Source organism: Eretmochelys imbricata, chromosome 9 (assembly GCF_965152235.1).
Source record: "Eretmochelys imbricata isolate rEreImb1 chromosome 9, rEreImb1.hap1, whole genome shotgun sequence".
Lineage (NCBI taxonomy): Eukaryota > Metazoa > Chordata > Testudines > Cheloniidae > Eretmochelys > Eretmochelys imbricata.
The window spans coordinates 56,876,309-56,894,440 of NC_135580.1; the positions used below are offsets into that span (position 1 = coordinate 56,876,309).

The 18,132-nt window shown below is 41.5% G+C and overlaps 1 protein-coding gene across 5 annotated transcripts in view; it reads left to right on the forward strand.

Moving 5' to 3' along the window:
* The first annotated feature begins 9,558 nt into the window (after window positions 1–9,558).
* LOC144270546 (SLAIN motif-containing protein-like) overlaps window positions 9,559–18,132 on the forward strand; it is an 82,105-nt gene continuing 73,531 nt past the window's right edge. For all 5 annotated transcript variants that reach the window (XM_077827072.1, XM_077827073.1, XM_077827071.1 and 2 more), the window contains exons 1-3: window positions 9,559–9,661; window positions 11,530–11,570; window positions 12,674–13,399. In XM_077827072.1, coding sequence (XP_077683198.1) covers window positions 12,696–13,399 — 704 coding nt within the window. In that variant the 5' untranslated portion in view covers window positions 9,559–9,661; window positions 11,530–11,570; window positions 12,674–12,695. The remainder of the gene's footprint in view (window positions 9,662–11,529; window positions 11,571–12,673; window positions 13,400–18,132) is intronic.

Sequence of the window (18,132 nt, forward strand, 5' to 3'; positions counted from 1 at the left end):
TGCCATTTTCAGTGTAGCACCCAGTTCTTGCACTCAGCTTCTCCTTTTTGCTTTTAGATCTTGAAGAACTGAAGGAGCCAGCCAGTTGAAAGACTTCAGGAGTGTACATGGGAATGTATCCAGCAGTGCCTGACTGGCTAAGATACCAAATCTCCTGCTCCCCCTTTCCTGGAGTTATTTCCCTCTCACCATCTCATCACAATGAATGAGTTTAACATCCATTAGTTTATTAGTCAAGGATCTACAACCTATCCTGAAGGACGATCCCTCACTCTCACAGACCTTGGGAGACAGGCCAGTCCACACTTACAGACAGCCTCCCAACTTGAAGCAAATACTCACCAGCAACTACACACCACACAACAAAAACACTAACCCAGGAACCTATCCCTGCAACAAACCTCGTTGCCAACTCTGTCCACATATCTATTCAAAGGACACCATCATAGGACCTAACCACATCAGCCATACCATTGGGGCTCATTCACCTGCACATCTACCAATGAGATATATGCCATCATGTGCCAGCAATGCCCCTCTGCCACGTACATTGGCCAAACAGGACAGTCTCTACGCAAAAGAATAAATGGACACATATCAGACGTCAAGAATTATAACAGTCAAAAACCAGTCGGTGAACACTTGAACCTCCCTGGACACTCAATAACAGATTTAAAAGTGAAGGAGTACTTGTGGCACCTTAGAGACTAACCAATTTATTTGAGCATAAGCTTTAGTGAGCTACAGCTCACTTCATCGGATGCATATGTATGCTGTAGCTCACGAAAGCTTATGCTCAAATAAATTGGTTAGTCTCTAAGGTGCCACAAGTACTCCTTTTCTTTTTGCGAATACAGACTAACATGGCTGTTACTCTGAAACCAGATTTAAAAGTGGCAATTCTTCAACAAAAAAACTTCAAAAACAGACTCCAACGAGAAACTGCAGAACAGGAATTAATTTGCAAACTGGACACCATCAAATTAGGCCTGAATAAAGACTGGGAGTGGACGGGTCATTACACAAACTAAAAACTAATTTCCCCATGCTAATTTTCCCCCCTACTGTTACTCACACCTTCTTGTCAACTGTTTGAAATGGGCCACCCTGATTACCACTACAAATGTGATTTTTCCTTCTGCTGATAATAGCCCATTTTAATTGAATTGTCTCATTAGAATTGGTAAGGCAACCCCCATCTTTTCATGTACTATGTATATATATATCTTCCTACTGTATTTTCCACTCTATGCATCTGATGGAGTGGGTTTTAGCCCATGAAAGCTTATGCCTGAATAAATTTGTTAGTCTCTAAGGTGCCACAAGTATTCCTCATTGTTTTAGTTTATTTTGTTAACTGCACACAAGACAAGTGCCGACATTAAGGAGAAAAGGCAGTGTCCTCTGCAAAAGAAAAGTGGTCTGATTTTTGAAAGGTGCTGAGCACCTCCAGCTACCATTAACTTTAGTGGGATTTGTGGGTGGAAATCAGGCAGAAGCTTCTCTCTGAGGCTGATATTTTAGGATTCTCTTTTATCTTTCCTTTTCTTTGATTTTTACAATCGGAGCGCATCTGATTACATCAGTCAGGCTGCCTATACAGGCACTAAAGGTGTGAAAGGCCAGCCTTAGGGCCTTGAAATCTTATCCAGTGCAGGCTGAATCTAGCTCTAGGAGAAGCTTCATCCCCATATTCTGACAATAAATGATATTTGCTTTCCCCTTGCCTGCAATGGATTTTCTGAAGAACTTGCAGACTGAATTTGCCTTAATTGTGTGTGAGCTTCAATTTCCCTTCCTACTCTCCAGTGGATTCCTTCAGCAGCACACATATCTGCTGCATGTTTTGGAGAGCTTGCACATTTTTTCACCTGGAATTCTAGTTTAACTTTGTATGCGGTGTGACGATGCTGCCCGTGGGAGCCAGCTGTAATCAGCCACCCTAATTGAGGGTGAACTGCAAATAAAACTGGCCAGACAAACCCCAAAAGCTGGTGGATATTTCAATACTTAGATTTACCAAGACAGCACAAAACAGCTTCTGTATTACCTCACTGGTTACTCAGAAGTCCAAACAATGCAGTTCCCTTAAAGTGCCCTGCCTCAGGTCTCCATCCAGACACACATGTCAGTTATGATGATGATTACTGAAAATCTTATCTCATCATATAAAAGGAAAGGTTCTTCCAATCTCAAAGGATCAGCCACACAGCCAGGTCCAATTATAACTTAGATCTTACCCAAAATACACACTTATAGCCAATTCTTATTAACTAAGCTAAAATGTATTAAAAAAGAAAAGAGAGAGAGTTGGTTAAAAGATCAATATACAGACAGACTTGAATTCAATTCTTGAGGTTCAGATACATAGTAGAGATGAGCTTATAGTTGCCAAAAGTCCTTTTGGAAATAGTCCATAGGTTATAGTCCAATGTCCATATTCAGGGTGACTCCAGTGAGTGACTGGGGAAATCAGTTCTTATGGCTTAGGGTTTCCGCTTCTTGAAACCCAAAGCAAATCTGAGATGAAGAAGGATCATGTCCCAGGGGCTTTATACATTTCCAGCAGCTTTTTGGCCTGAGAAAACATTAGGCTTAACTTTCCTTCTCCCAACATCATGGCAATTAGCACAGGGTAATTTATCCATTAAACAGTTCAGATACAGGTTACCACAACTTTCAAAGAGACATATAGACAATAATACTATTTCCCTCAAGTGCCTTCCTAAATAGTAATACTCCTTTTTTGATCTTTGAATCAAAGCTATAGCAATAGACAAGACTTGTTTGCTTACGTCACAAGACCTGAGCAAACATCTACTCTTCTATCTCTAACAATGCAGGTTTACATTTCAAAACTCTATTCATTTACATATCTTCCTAACCAGTCTTTAAAGTTCAGCCATGGGTCGGGTCGGGTCAGTCTGTGAGTTAATTAACTCTTTCCGGCCCTATGTCACCTTTCAATGAGATATTATATTACACTCATAACATCACATGGGTGACTCTGATTGCTTTACACAACATGCCCAGTGACTATTCAACTCTACTGTCCCTCATTACAAGGAATATCTCTCATCTGAGATCTAAATTGACTTCCCTATAAATGCCTGTTGTTACCCCACTTCTGTAATTACTGTAAATTATGTACAGAACAAATGCTGAAGCACAAAACTGAGGTTGTAACAAGTGTTGTACATAACTAAAAATATCGCTTGAGTAATTTTTAGCTCCCACATTCAGACTTTGTTGAGAGTTATGCAGATGAGATTGTTGGTCACCAAACCCTGAATACTTAGCCATCTTGCCTTAAAATATAGCTCCAAGTATTCATCACTCATGTTGGACACCTCAGAATTGAGGCACTCAGTCTCTGCTCACTTTTGAAAATCTTAGTGTGAAGTACCTTGGGAATCACTGGAAGAACAGCTGGGACAAGATAAATGTGTTTGGGGCACTATTTTTGTTGCAAGACTGGCTCTCCCACAGTCCAAGGGGATTATTTAAAATCCCACAGCACATGACACTCTATTATAGGTGCACCTTCTGCAGAAGATACACGCAGCTAATTGTTAACTAATTCCATAGTTTCCTGGTGTTTGATATGATCTTGCAAAGCATTGTGGAATAGGCTTCAGTTCATTGTAGTTTTTCTGCTTCATTGTTGTTGGTTGTTGTGTTTCTCTATAGCACTTGTTTAACCTCTATGTACAGTTGTAATAAACACTGAGGTGTTACCTGTAATTTACTTACCTGTGTCACAATGTAAACACATTCTTATTGCCAGCTGGAGTCAGTTGGTTTAATAGACTGTGTAATATTTTTCCTGATGGCCTAAGACTATTAGCATAGAATTATAGAGTATCAGGGTTGGAAGGGACCTCAGGAGGTCATCTAGTCCAACCTCCTGCTCAAAGCAGGGCCAATCCCCAATTTTTGCCCCAGATCCCTAAATGGCCCCCCTCAAAGACTGAGCTCACAACCCTGGGTTTAGTAGGCCAATGCTCAAACTACTGAGCTATCTCTCCCCTCCCTCCCCCCCTTATTATTATTGGCATCAATAAAGCCATCACATACTTTCTGAAGGATCAGGCTTTGGGAAAAAAGTGGAGTGGTGAGAATTAGAGGCAAAGTATTCAAAGGAGAAGGTAGGATTTAAATGCCATAAAGCCTTGCATACAGCTCAAGGCTGGATGAGCTACTGCCCTCCAAACCAGCCACCGCTGGGCATGACAGAGGAATCTAAATTAGAAGCTCCTGCTCCAGTCATTCCAAGAGTGTGAGCGATTCTCCATTTGAAAAATTCTCCAGCATTTAGAAATGAGCACAAGTGAGCCTGTCTCGTGTGATGTTCTCGATGGGGCTCCCTCAGACACTACTTATTTGCTCTCTGGAGAGTTCCCTGGGACCAGGGGTAGTCAATTATTTTTCACCAAGGTCCAAATTTCTTGGTCAAGGTATAGTCAAGGTCCAGACTCCAGAGAAAGTAGTAATAAAAAAGAATAACAATAATGATGATAATAAGTAAATAAAAAGATTTTGGGGTCTGTACAAAAGTGTTTGGTGGTCTGGATTTGGCCCACGGACTACCCCTGCCTGGGACAATTATAGAATCATAGATAAGTAGGGCAGGAAGGGACTTTGAATAGCCATCCAGTATAGCCCCCTATACTGAGGCAGGACCAAGCATGCTTCTGTGGTCCTGGGAGCTTTCCATGAGTATGTGGATGCTTATGTGTAGAGCTGCTCAGAATTTTCCAAATTTTTTTCCCTAAAGATATTTTAAATCAAAAATTCAAATTACCTTGGACCTTAGTCTATCCCATGCTTAGCAGCACATTGGGCTACCCACATTTGCCATCCTTGCCTGTCAACTGCCCTTCTCTCCAAATCTTCCCCAATTTTTTGATAATAATAAAATGTCATCAATTTTAACCAAAAAATGTTCAGTTTTCCAGCCAGTATAAAAAGTAAAAAAAGAAGCATTTTTTTTAAACTGGTTTTTCAGTTAACTCTACTCATGTGTTCCCAGGAGATTTCCCTCAGATGTGACTTCTGCATTTTCGGGGACATCCTAGTTAGCAGGATGGTGCTCTTCATCAGTGTGTGCTCTTCCTGAGAGTGGTGTCTGAATACATGTTCCATGTGCTGTATTGACATACTAAGAGTTGCTCTAAATTCTCACCAAATAGCCTGTTGCCAAAAAACACAGAGACACTATGTTCCAAAAGTGGAGTTGCACCTGAATGACTTGGGAGTCCATTTAGCAAAGTACATACAGTACCTGTTTCAGGGACAAATTACAAAGAAGCATTTCACATAGGGAGTGGATAGGGAACACAGCTGACAGATTGGGAGACTTTCTGGTTAGAGCAGGAGAAACTGGAGTTAGTAGACCTGGATTCTATTCCTGATTGAGTTGGGGGTCATGTCTTCATATCTGCATGCAGAAGAGACCCTCTGCATGTGTATTTCTCCTCTCCAATGCAGGAGCTAAGTCAAACAACTTTCTCTAGACTCCAAAGAGCCCCTATTGCTTGTCTAGGGATCTGTGCAGGAAAGGGGTGCAGACTGGGACGACTGGAGTAGGGGATAGATATAAATCGTCCTCCTGCCTCCACAGAGTTTTAGGAAAGATAACCATAGGGGAGCAAAGCCAAGTCCCTGATGGAACAATTTGAGGGAAATCTCATGGAGATTTATTCCCCCTGAGCCCTCGACCATGGGCTTTTTCTTTCTTGTGTGAAACGGAGATTATGACAATGTCCATTTCTGCACAGCTCTGGGAGCTCCTTAGATGAAAGGTGCTGTATCAGGGCAATGCATTAGCTCAGATATCATGCCAGGTTTCCCACTCATACTTATTTATATTTATTTGTATTGCTGCTTCAATGCATTCAGTGCAATGTTATCAAGAAGCATAATAGACAAAGGGGTGTGTGTGTAAGATAGTATCTTTTATTGGACCAACGACTGATGGTCAGAGAGACATGCTTTTGACCTTACACAGAGGTCTTCCTCAGGTCTGGGAAGCTAACTCAAAGTTATAAACACACCTGCTGCTATTATCGTCATGGCAAATCCCAGGGCTTTGCAAAATCCCAACACAGCCACATTTTTATAACCATATGCACATTAGAAGACACCAATTTTATTCTATATACAGTTTTTATTCCAAATACCCTTGTTCTTGTATGGATTTTCCCCAAAAGTCTACCAAAGACAACAGACCAAAACAGCATTTACAATCTCTTGTTTTAATCAGTGTGTCAGAATGTGTTCAGTTCTGTCTACAGAATATTGCATGGGTGTAGTGTCAGAGTCCCATCCCAGGGTGGTGCTGCTTGCATAATTTTTTTCAATGTTTTTTGATGTAGGAAGAAAATGGGATAGGATGTCAGAGTTGTTACAAAAAGGTGAGTTCCTGGTGCCCACAGCTACTTGATTAGTGAATTGTGTGAGTGTGATGGAGTAGGGAGTGGGGAGGATTGACCTGGGGATGTTGCATGGGAGTTTTGCTGGTACTGTCTGCATTGGTGATGGGATATCAGGGTGTGACTTCACTTTAGGGATGATACCTTCGCATGTAACCTGAGCCCAGGACGGGGTTGCGGCCAGGTGACACCTCCTGCCCGGGGAAACTGGACAAAGGGTGGAGGAGGAGCTGGGGTGTGTGGCTGGAGGAGACTGCTGGAGTGGATTTCAGTTTGGAGCTGGCTGGGGAAATGGAGGGAGACCTGGGGCCGGGGTCCAAGCTCCCTGCCCCCCAATATGCACCTGACTGAGGGGTCCTGTTTTCTGTTCCTGCAAGCTCTGTTTTGGACTGTGTTCCTGTCATCTAATAAACCTTCTGTTTTACTGGCTGGCTGAGAGTCACGGTGAATTGCAGGAAGTGGGGGGTGCAGGGCCTTGTCTCCCCCACACTTCCTGACAGTGAGCATATTGAATTCTAAGAGCAGAAATAACCCCCAAAGCGTCTTTAGTCTCCAGCAGCTGAATTTCCTTAAAGTGGCACATTATCCTTGTCTACACACACAAATTGTACCACTTTAATTATACCAGTATAGTTAAAGTGGTATTACCTCCCACTACGGAAACAATTATATTTGTATAAAGGTGCCTTATAGTGATATAGCTATTCCCAAAGAGAAGGGAAATAAGCTATATTTGTACAAGGAACATATATACCAGTATAACTGTGTTCACACTAGAAATTACACTGATTAAACTATTTCAGTGGAAAAATCACCCACAAAGGAAAATAGATATACTGATACAAAAACTGTGCAGACAAAGCCTTAGATAAAGTCATATTTTCTTCTTATTAGAAACCATGCTAAGCATAATATATTGGACATCTTATGTTTTTATAGATTTAGCTGATGTGTAAAAATTTTGGTTACATATAAAAGGTTTTATTCACACTAGGCCCTTTAATACTACTCTGACAGTGTAAAAGGCCTTGAAGCAGATGGAAATGCCCCCCTGAAGATCATCTCATTCTGAGGGTCTTACTGACTAGTATAGAACTGGATAAGGGCTCTACATCACTGTTGCTAACTCTTGCGATTTTGTTGTGAGTCTTGTGGTATTTTTCTTAAGGCCTCAGCTCCTGGAATCAAGTAATTGTGTAAGAATCTGTTTCATTTTTAAAAAGTAAGTTTCTAAGCGTCAGGGTTGCACTTGAAAAAGTGACCTGAGTGCACCCTAAGGATTCAGAAGGAAGACAAATAAAAAGAATCCCAACTTTATTATTTTAAAAAATCTCTTGATTTTAAAGCCAATCTCATGATTTTTCAACATCTGGCTCATAGTTATTGAACCTGTTAGGCTGGTGATATTACTACACTGGCCCTCCTCCCTGCCCCGGTGTAGGGGTATGACTGGAATGCACTGCACTCTGGCTTTTCTTTGGGTCCAAGGATCCACAGGGCCCTGAGGCTGCTCCAATTTACACAAAAGGTACTCACTGGCTCATCTGTTGTCCATGCCTCCCACCTACAGTATCCTCAAATTTCCCACATAAAATTGCAATAAATCTATTGACACCTTAGGACTCGGGTTGCCAGGTGTCCAGTTTTTGACCAGAATGCCAGAAAAGGGACCCTCACAGGCCCGGTCAGCACCACTGACCAAGCTGCTAAAAGTCCAGTCGGCGGTGCAGAGGGGCTAAGGCAGGCTCCCTGCTTGCCCTGGCTCCGTGTGGCTCCTGGAAGTGGCCAGCATGTCCGGCTCCTAGGTGCAAGGGCGGCCATGGGGGCTCCATGTGCTGCCCCTGCCCTGGGCACTGGCTCTGCAGTTCCCATTGGCCGAGAACCATTGGCTGAGGGGCAGGGCCTGTGGGCGCCTCCACCTAGGGGCCGCACAGACATGCTGGCCAATTCTGGGACCCACCTAAGGAAAGCGCTGCCCGGAGCCCACACCCCAAACTCCTGCCCCAGCCCCCTCCCACACCCTAACTCCCTCCCAGCCCTCACCCCCTCACACATTCCAAACCCCTCAGCCCCACTCCCCAGCCTAGAGCCCCCTCCCGAACCCCAACCCCCTGTCCCAGCCCTAATCCCCCTCCCGCACCTGAACTCCCTCCCAGAGTCTGCACCCCCTACCGCACCCCAACCCCCTGCCCCAGCCCGGAGCTCCCTCCTGTACCCAAACCCCTCATCTCCAGCCCCATCCCAGAGCCCACACCCCCACACTCCAAACCTTGCAGCCCACCCCCCAGCCTGGATCCCCCTCCTGCATCCCACACCCTTCATCCCCGGCCCCACCCTAGAGTCCACACCCCCAGCAGGAGCCCTCACCCCCACCCGCAGCCTAACCACCTGCTCCAGTCCAGAACCCCCTCCCACACTCTGAACCCCTCCTTCCTAGCCCCACCCCAGAGCCTGCACCCCCAGCCAGAGCCCACACCCCCTCCTGGACCCCCCTGTCCCAGACTGAAGCTCCCTCCCACACTCTGAACCCCTCAGCATGGACACCCCTCCTGTATCCCACACACCTCATCCCTGGCCCCACCCTAGATCCCGTACCCCCAACTGGAGCTCTCATCCCCTTCCGCACCCCAACCTCTTGCCCCAGCCCTGTGAAAGCGAGCGAGGTTGGGGGAGAGCGAACGAGGGAGGGGAGATGGAGTGAGCAGGGGAAGGGCTTTAGAGAAGGGCCGGGGTAGTAGTGGAGCAGGAGGTGGAGCAATGGTGATTGCATTTCTGCAGTCATCAGAAAGTTGGTAACACCAGGGCACATACACATAGGAACATTCATGCCCACTACACAAGAGCAGGTGTAAAAACAAGCACAGTTCACGCAGCAATTTGCATAATATCTGAATGCTGATTTCAATAATTTGCATACAGTTTCGCAGGGCGCCGGCTTGCCCGGGGCGCCATCCTTGTAACGTAGCATCAAGCAACCATTTCGCTTTCATGCAGCCCTTGATGCACAGGGGGAACTCAGTGCAGAGTCCGCCCCTGCCGCAGCAGCCTGATCGCGCTCCGCTCTACCACCGCTGCGCCAACGTGGTTAGCGGCTGCGTGGGGGCGCACGACGAAGAGGGGCTGGGGCGGGGTTCGAATGCGCGCGCCGCAGCCTACCCCCTCCAACCGTAGCGGGGAAAGGCGGCAGCGGTGCGAGCCTGGGAGTCTCGGGCCCGGCAGCGCAGCAGGTACGATGTGTGGGGCGGCCGCTCTCCCCCGTCCCCTCACACAGGCAGCGCGGCGGCCCCCGCCCTCCAGGGTCTCCGGTCCCCGCTTCAGCAGCTACCATCCCCACGGGCTCCGCCCCTCCTTCCCCCCGTGCAGCGCCCTCTGTGGACCCCCAGTTTTCGGGGGCTCCAGCGGCCCCCCACAGAGCTCCCCACTTCCTAGGCTCCATTCCGCCCCTTGTTGGGCCCTTGGGGTTTCCCTGCCCCGTTGAAGCGGTCTCTGCTTTTCACGCTGTCCCCTCTTGAAGCTGCTTCTCCCATTTCCCCCCCTCCCCCGCTTTAGGCCTCCCCGACCTATTTCTTGCCTTGGACACGGGCTGGTGTCATTGTGTGGCCCTCGAAGCGAGCCAGGGCTCCTTCCAGGCGCTGTCCATCCCTCCCTGCCCGTCAGGGTGTGCGCGCGCGCGGTGGTCGCTGTAAAATGCAAGCACACCGGGCTGCTTTTTTAGGTTAAAACTTTGCCCAAAGGAAGGGGGTTTTGCATTTGTCTGCAAAAGGAAGGGCTCTTTATGAAATGACCTTGTTGATGCTGGGGGTGGGGAAACCTAGGCAGTTCACTTCTGCTGTATCCCTTGTTACTTATCACAGGGGGAGTCCATCTCCCTGCTGTTGCTGTTAAAATCCAGATGTTGCTTTTCAGAATATCTAAACAATTATTTTATGGATAATGATTTTTAGTAATGAACTTTAGGGTTTTAAAAACAGTGTTTTTATCACTACTACTGCTTATTTGGTAGTTGCCTGTGATGTCTAGATTTGGTTAGTTTGTGGAAGGGCTGATGTTTGTTTAAACTGTTTTCCTCTTTTTCCAATGAAACAAAATCTAGCTTTATTTCCTTTAGTCTTTGATGGAGTTGATTATGCAGGTGACAAAGCTCTTTATTTTTCCCCTTTGGTTCATTGTGCTCTGCTGTGAGAGTGGAAGCTTTAAATTCCCTTCTGATGCTAATTCCTTCAGTGCCTTGTTGAAGTATCCCTATTAGGTGCCTCTTAAATAAGTTGTTTTTTACTCAGTGATTAAATGGATTGACAGAAGAGGTGAATGTTTATGTAAAGAAACTTTTGATCTAAGCTTGTCACTAGGTATTGGATTGCTTTGTAGCTCAAACAAGTTTGAGTTCCCCTAGCCAAAACAACTCAGTACCATTTTTCATCATGCATGACTTTTAAGTAGTAATATTTAAAGTGAATTCATTTCACTTGTAGCATCTTTATGTTCAAAGCTTTAGAAACAATACCTCAGTCTAAACTTTAAATGTTCATCTTGTGTACAGATAATCAAGGGGGGAAAGGCAACATCAACTTAAAAACAAGCAACACCCTCCCCCACACTCTTTTTCCTGTAGAAATTAAGTACTGTTGTTACACATAACATAAGGTACCCGAGACGTTAGAAGGAAAACAATTTTCTGTTTTTTTCCAGTTTGTTTACCTTAGGCATTTGACTGCACTTGGTGTAGTCTTCACTGTTTCCTCTGTATAGTTAGGCAGTTTCCCTTGCTTTTTGTGGGTCTTTCAGGAGCTTCAGAGGAATGGTGAGAGAGAACTTGACCGTAAAACCACACAAACTGGCATGGATTCTCAGTACAGATGTAGCACCTGAAACGGTGTCAGTGTGTGTTTTAGTTGACTAGAATTCAAGTTGGCTGTGTCCTTGTGACTTCTTTTGTTCCATTTTTTTCCACAATAAAATGGATGTGGCCAGAATTGTGGGGTGTGTGTGTGTGTGTTTGCTGTATCATGGGACAGTAACTTGAAATTACAAGGGAGGCTTTTAAATGAAGGGTCAGTTTTGGAACTAATTCGGCTGTTCTTTTTATGTTTCAAAGTTTATGCAGGGAAAAATCAGAAGACTTTCTGGATGACCTCAGTAAGTAAATATGCAGTTCAAATATCTTTTTGTATAATTTTCTTTGTATAGTTATAATTATGATGATTGGTTAAGAAGTATAAAATGGTGGCAATGAAAGTGCAGGATGCATGTTCACTTTTTCAAGTCTGCATGTGTGTGCAATTTAGGGCTGACTGATAGTTCCGTACACACCCTTTTCTTAGTCAACACAACCACCATAATTGCTTGAAGACAAACAATAGCACTTAACTCAAGAACAGCACATATATTTATCTTCCTAAAACATATTGGAGTCTGTAATATGAGGTCTGATATTTTATTCCTTGCTGATATTTTATTCCTTGATCAGAGAGCTTGCCTCTAAAATTTTTCCACTGGAACAAGAAAAGCATGCTATTAAAAACATTACTTATGATTACTTTCATGTGTTCCACAGTAACTGTGGTGCTGTTATTACTGATTTAATATAGTTAGTGCATCACCTTTTACCAGAGTCAATAGAAATATTTTCTCAAGAGTTTTTCTGGTGTTAACTCTTGCACAAAGTGTTTTACCATTTTCTTAATGTTTTCCATTGTCTGAAATCAGTAACTTGCTCTACTTCCTGACTTCCTTCAGTCACTGGTTTTTTTTCAATGTATTTGTAAGTAAACAAATGGAAACTAAACTATTGTAAATGACTGCATGCAAGGAAATTGGTTTAATCTAATTTCTAACAATAGTTGCGCAAATTAAGTACTTTGAAAGGATACATTTAATATATACTCTGTAATATGTCTGGGGCCAAACTGCTTGCAACACACAAGTTCACTTTAATATATCTAACAAAGAGGCATATGTTGCTTCTGAATCTCTTAATGATATCCAGTTATTTCAGTGAATTTATAAACTTATGTTGTGGTTGGCTTCAAACATTTTCCAATGTTGGATTAATGTACTTAAACTGATTTTGGTGGATCTAGTTTATAACATATAGCCTTCAAATGTAAAAATTATCCTATCCCAAGGTCATTAGTTTGAGCTTATAAAATGTCAGGTTTTTTGTTTAAAACCATGCTTTATTTTAAAATGATATTGTACATCTTTATGCACTTAAACATCTATATTTTGATGTCTTACAGTGAGGCTTTGTGTGTCTCGAAAATGGTAGTTCCTGGGAGTGTTCCTGTCATACAGCAGGACCATGCCCTTGAACCTGACTTGGGGCGGGGCTCAACAGAGAATTCTGCAATGGGACCTGAGACAGAACCAGGTACTGATCAGGTGCACCCAGAGTTGGAGGAGGTGCGAAAGCTTCAGGAACTAGTGAGAAGACTCGAGATCCAGAATCAGCAGCTGAGAACTAGGAGCCACAGAAATGTGGTAGGGACAAATACACAAACAAACATGGGTGTGAATAATCATAACTTGGGGCTCAATGGAATGGAAATTAACAATAGCATCAACATTATAACAGAGAAGCAAGAATTACAGATAATGGCAGATGTACATGACAAACTCTGTACAATAAGAACAGAGGTGAAAGAGTGTGACTGCTTAAAGAAAGATGTGGATACACAAATGCATTATAGCTGCCCTAGTATTACTGAGAGAGTGTCTCCCAACTCAAAATATATGAATGATGCAGAAATGCAGAATGATGTTAATGTCAGCTGTTCTTCAAGTCTGGATAGGAGTAGCAGCATAGAACTTGTGGGAGACTTAATCACCATAGGTATTCATCCATCCATGAGTGAACAGAATCCAAATGAAGAGAGTGGAGATTTAGGAAGCTTCTTGAATGACACTGCTTTGGATGAAGTGGAAGTGCTAGAACTTGGGAACTGCAGTGATGAAGAGGACAGCTGGTATGTATGTCAAAGCTCTGAGTATGACAAAGGTACTGTAATGTAGACAACAGTTGGAATTCCCATGTTAAACATTCTCCATCTGATTCCCTTTTAACATGGAACAGTGTATACTATTTTGATTTCTGGAGCAGGTATCAAGTTGTTAATGTTAGCTATTCGTTTACAAGAGTCCTGTGCCAGAATGAAATGAGCATAAACAGACTATTTCTATCCTTGACCATTTAGACTAACTATAGTTGGAGAATTGGTCTGAAATCAACAAGATGAAATTCAGTAAAGACAAGTGTAAAGTACTTCATTTAGGAAGGAAATAATCAAAGCACAACTACAAAATGGGGAATAACTGGCTAGGCAGTAATAATTCTGACAAGGATCTGGGGGTTATAATGGATCACAAATTAAATATGGATCAACAATATGATGTAGTTGCAAAAAAAAAAAGCTAATATCACGTGGGGTGTACTAACAGGAGTGTTGTTTGTAAGATGGGAGGTAATTGTCCCGTTCTACTTTTTGTTTTTTTTGTGTGTGCTTGCAATTTCACTTTTGCTTGCTAAACAAGATAACATTCAGAACTAATTCCAACTCCTCAATAGTAGCCTTGATTTAGAAGTAAGGCACATTGTGAGTATCTTAAGACTTCATTCATTGCTTTCACAGAATGTTAGATATGTTTAATGTGGCTTTCTTACTGTTGTGTATCTGCAAATAGACCAGACATCAACACTGTAGTGCAGATACCTGTTCCAGAATATGTGCTCAGGGCAAAGCAAACCTTAGAAATTAATGAGTTCTAAACCTGAGTTTATACTTGTAAGGATAATTTAAGAAATATATAAACATTTTTGTTTGCATATCACCAAGTATGAAAATAAATACCTTAGTGACATCAGTTACAGTTTGAATCTGAGATTTGATTATAAATATACAGGGAAACAATTACCTTTCAAATGACATGGCATGACCGTCTCTTCTTGCTAGTTTGAGGAGAAGAAAAGACTCCATCTAGTTAAAAATACTTCTAATCTAATTTCTTCTTGCATTTCTCAGGTTCTTGTATGCTAGTGCAATGCTGCAATGTCTTGGTTGCAAATGTTGCAGCAGAATGTCTGTTTATCTCCCTGCTGAAAATATTGTTGGTATTCTTAGCTTCTGTGAAACTTTTATTTTATGAAGCCTTAATATTTGGTCAGATTTGATTGTCACTTTAAAATCCAACTGTTCACACCTTCAGAATGCCTAAAAATGCGTGATCAGATTTCTTAAAAATGAGAAACATTTATTGGAATGTGAAACTATTAAAGTTTTTTTTGTGGCACTTGTGGCAAGTGCTGAGTAAGGTACATGTTTAGCAAATGGCACTTGGCAGGCAAAAACAAATCAATGCAAGAAACATTAACTTTGGTTGACTTCTTCATCAGGACAATACGGATCAGGCTCCACGTGCAAATATATATATATATATATATATATATATATATATATCAAAAATGAAAAGGTGCTACAGTGAATTGTGTACATACACTCCAATATTAATGTTTCTACATGAGCCTTGTGAAGTCCAGTTACGTTGTTAGTTGTAATGAAGGAATTTATAACTTTCAATCAGATATCAGTGTACGATCAAAATCTAACCTACACAAACAAGGAACAGTTAAAGAAGACAAATGTAAGAGTAATATTCACAATTCCATATGAAAATTTTCTACCCAATCTAATTAAAAGCAACATCTAAAATTACTGTAACTGGAAGCAAATATGTTTATTTTTTCTCAGTGCAGTAGATGATAATTTGTGTTAACTGTCAAGGTTGTTGGGCCCTAAATCTACCCTCACCAAAACCTGTGAATATCCCGTTGAACCTTTTTAAAAAACAAACACACACATCTCTGACACCTCTGTGGGCTTTCAAAGGGTTCTTGTGTACTGAATGTCTCACTTGTAGGGGCGTTACATATTTGGTTTTTATTTTATTTAATTTTCCCCAGGAATTTATCGTTGCTTATTACTACAAGAACAAAAACAGGTAAAATAGGTGCAAAAAAACCTTAATTTTCTGGGTTAATATCAGGGTTTATTTTGGTGGACAGAAGGACAGGAAAAAATTTATTCCTTAGATTAAAGCTTTGGTGAACGGAATTCAGTGTGTTTTGCTGCAGAACTAAAACATAACTCAAACACAGTGCCACCTCTGAGTTTAAGAAAACTATATCTCTAATCCTCACATAAAACTTTTTTCATTTGAATAAACAGTTTACTGTTTAGATTTAGAACTATTAGCCTATGGATATTTACATTTAATAACTGGGCCACACCATTTGCAGCTCATACACTCAATTTCACCCTTTTTTCCTGCTTTTGTTTTTTTAAAACTTTCCAATACTTCCTTGTGTTCTGAAACATATTCTGATAAAGATTTTCATTTTCTTCCCATTTTAGCGTGTCAAATCTTTAAACCGTTATCTAACAGCTTAAAATGGGTGTGAGATTCATTAGTATGTTCAGATGTGCACGTACTTTAGAGCTTGCATGCATGCCTGTTTGTTTACTGTGTGCATCTTCTAGACTAAAACATAGCCTTACTTCAACAGGCAGCTTTACATATACAGGCAGGCTAATGTATTATCCTAAAACATATCTCATACAATGTATTGTATTTTCCTAATAAAACAAGTTATTTGTTTATATATATTTGAATGATACAAAAGTAGGGTGAAAATCGGGGGGGGTGGGGTGGGAAGAATAATGCTTTTTGTAAAACCCAGGATTTTTTCAGTAAAAATCAGTTTAAACTAGGGCTGTTGATTGATCGCAGTTAACTCACTCGATTAACCCAAAAAAAAAATTGATCGTGATTAATCGCAGTTTTAATCACACTGTTAAACAATAGAATACTGATTTGAAATTTATTAAAAATTTCGGATTTCTTTTAAGATTTTCGTGTATATTGTATTGTGTTGTAATTGAAATCAAAGTGTATATTTTTTATTACAAATATTTGCACTGTAAAAATGATAAAGTATTTTTCAGTTCACCTCATACAAGTACTGTAGTGCAATTTCTTTGTCGTGAAAGTGCAATACACAAATGTAGATTTTTGTTTTGGTTTTGAGTGCAGTTACGGAACAACAGTGTGAACTTCAGAGCCTACAAGTCCACTCAGTCCTACTTCTTGTTCAGCCAATCGCTAAAACAAACAAATTTGTTTACATTTACAGGAGATAATGCTATCCTCTTCTTATTTACAGTGCCACTAGAAAGTGAGAACAGGCATTTGCATGGCACTTTTGTAGCTGGCATTGCAAAGTATTTCCGTGCCAGATATGCTAAACATTTGTATGCCTCTTCATGCTTTGGCACCATTCTAGAGGACATGCTTCCATGCTGATGACTCTTGTTAAAAAAAATAATGCATTAATTAAATTTGTGACTGAACTCCTCGGGGGAGAATTGTATGTCCCCTGCTCTGTGTTATCCACATTCTGCCATATATTTCATGTTATAGCAGTCTTGGATGATGACCCAGCACATCTTGTTCATTTTAAGAACATTTTCACTGCATATTTGACAGAATGCAAAGAAGATACCAATATGAGATTTCTAAAGATAGCTACAGCACTCAACCCAAGGTTTAAGAATCTGAAGTGCCTTCCAAAATCTGAGAGGGACGAGGTGTGGAGCAGGTTTTCTTAAAAGAGCAAAACTATGATACAGAAACTATCGAACCCGAACCACCAAAAAAGAAAATCAACCTTCTGCTGTTGTCATCTGACTCAGATGATGAAAGTGAACATGCGTCGGTCTGCACTGCTTTGGATCGTTATCAAGCAGAATCTGCCATCAGCATGGACGCATGTCTTTTGGAATGGTGTTGGAAGCATGAAGGGACATATGAATCTTTAGTGCATCTGGCACATAAATATCTTGCAACACCGGCTAGAACAGTGCCATGTAAATGTTTGTTCTCGCTTTCAGGTGACATTGTAAATAAGAAGTGAGCAGCATTATCTCCTGCAAATGTAAACAAACTTGCTCATCTTAGTAATTGGCTGAATAAGAAGTAGGACTGAATGGACTTGTAGGCTCTAAAGTTTAACATTGTTTTATTTTTGAGTGCAGTTATTTTTTTTGTACATAATTCTACATTTGTAAGTTCAACTTTCGTGATAAAGAGATTGCACTACAGTACTTGTATTAGGTGAATTGAAAAATAGTATTGTTTTTCTACAGTGCTTCTATCAAAAATAAATCTTAAGTGAGCACTGTACATGTTGTATTCCGTGTTGTAATTGAAATCAGTATATTTGAAAATGTAGAAAACATCCAAAAATATTTAAATAAATGGTATTCTATTGTTTAACAGTGCGATTAATCATGATTAATTTTTTTGATTGTTTGACAGCCGTAGTTTAAACTGAAAACAAAGGGGTTTACTCACTTGTAAAAATGCCGCCAACGTGGGGAAAGTGCAATGGGTATGTAAATGACCATGTTCTATTTAGTACTTGCTTGGCCTTCATCACTCTAGAACCTACCTCACAAACATTAATGATTGTTTTCCTCCCATGCTCCTGTGAGGTAGAGAAGTATTATTACATGTAGGCAAACTGAGACAGAGAATTAAATGACTTTTTTTTCCCAAGGTTGCATATTTGAAATAAAACTGGGACTCTGAACCCAAGTTTCCAGAATCCTAGTCCAGCATTTTCAGCACAAGACTACCTGGTTCA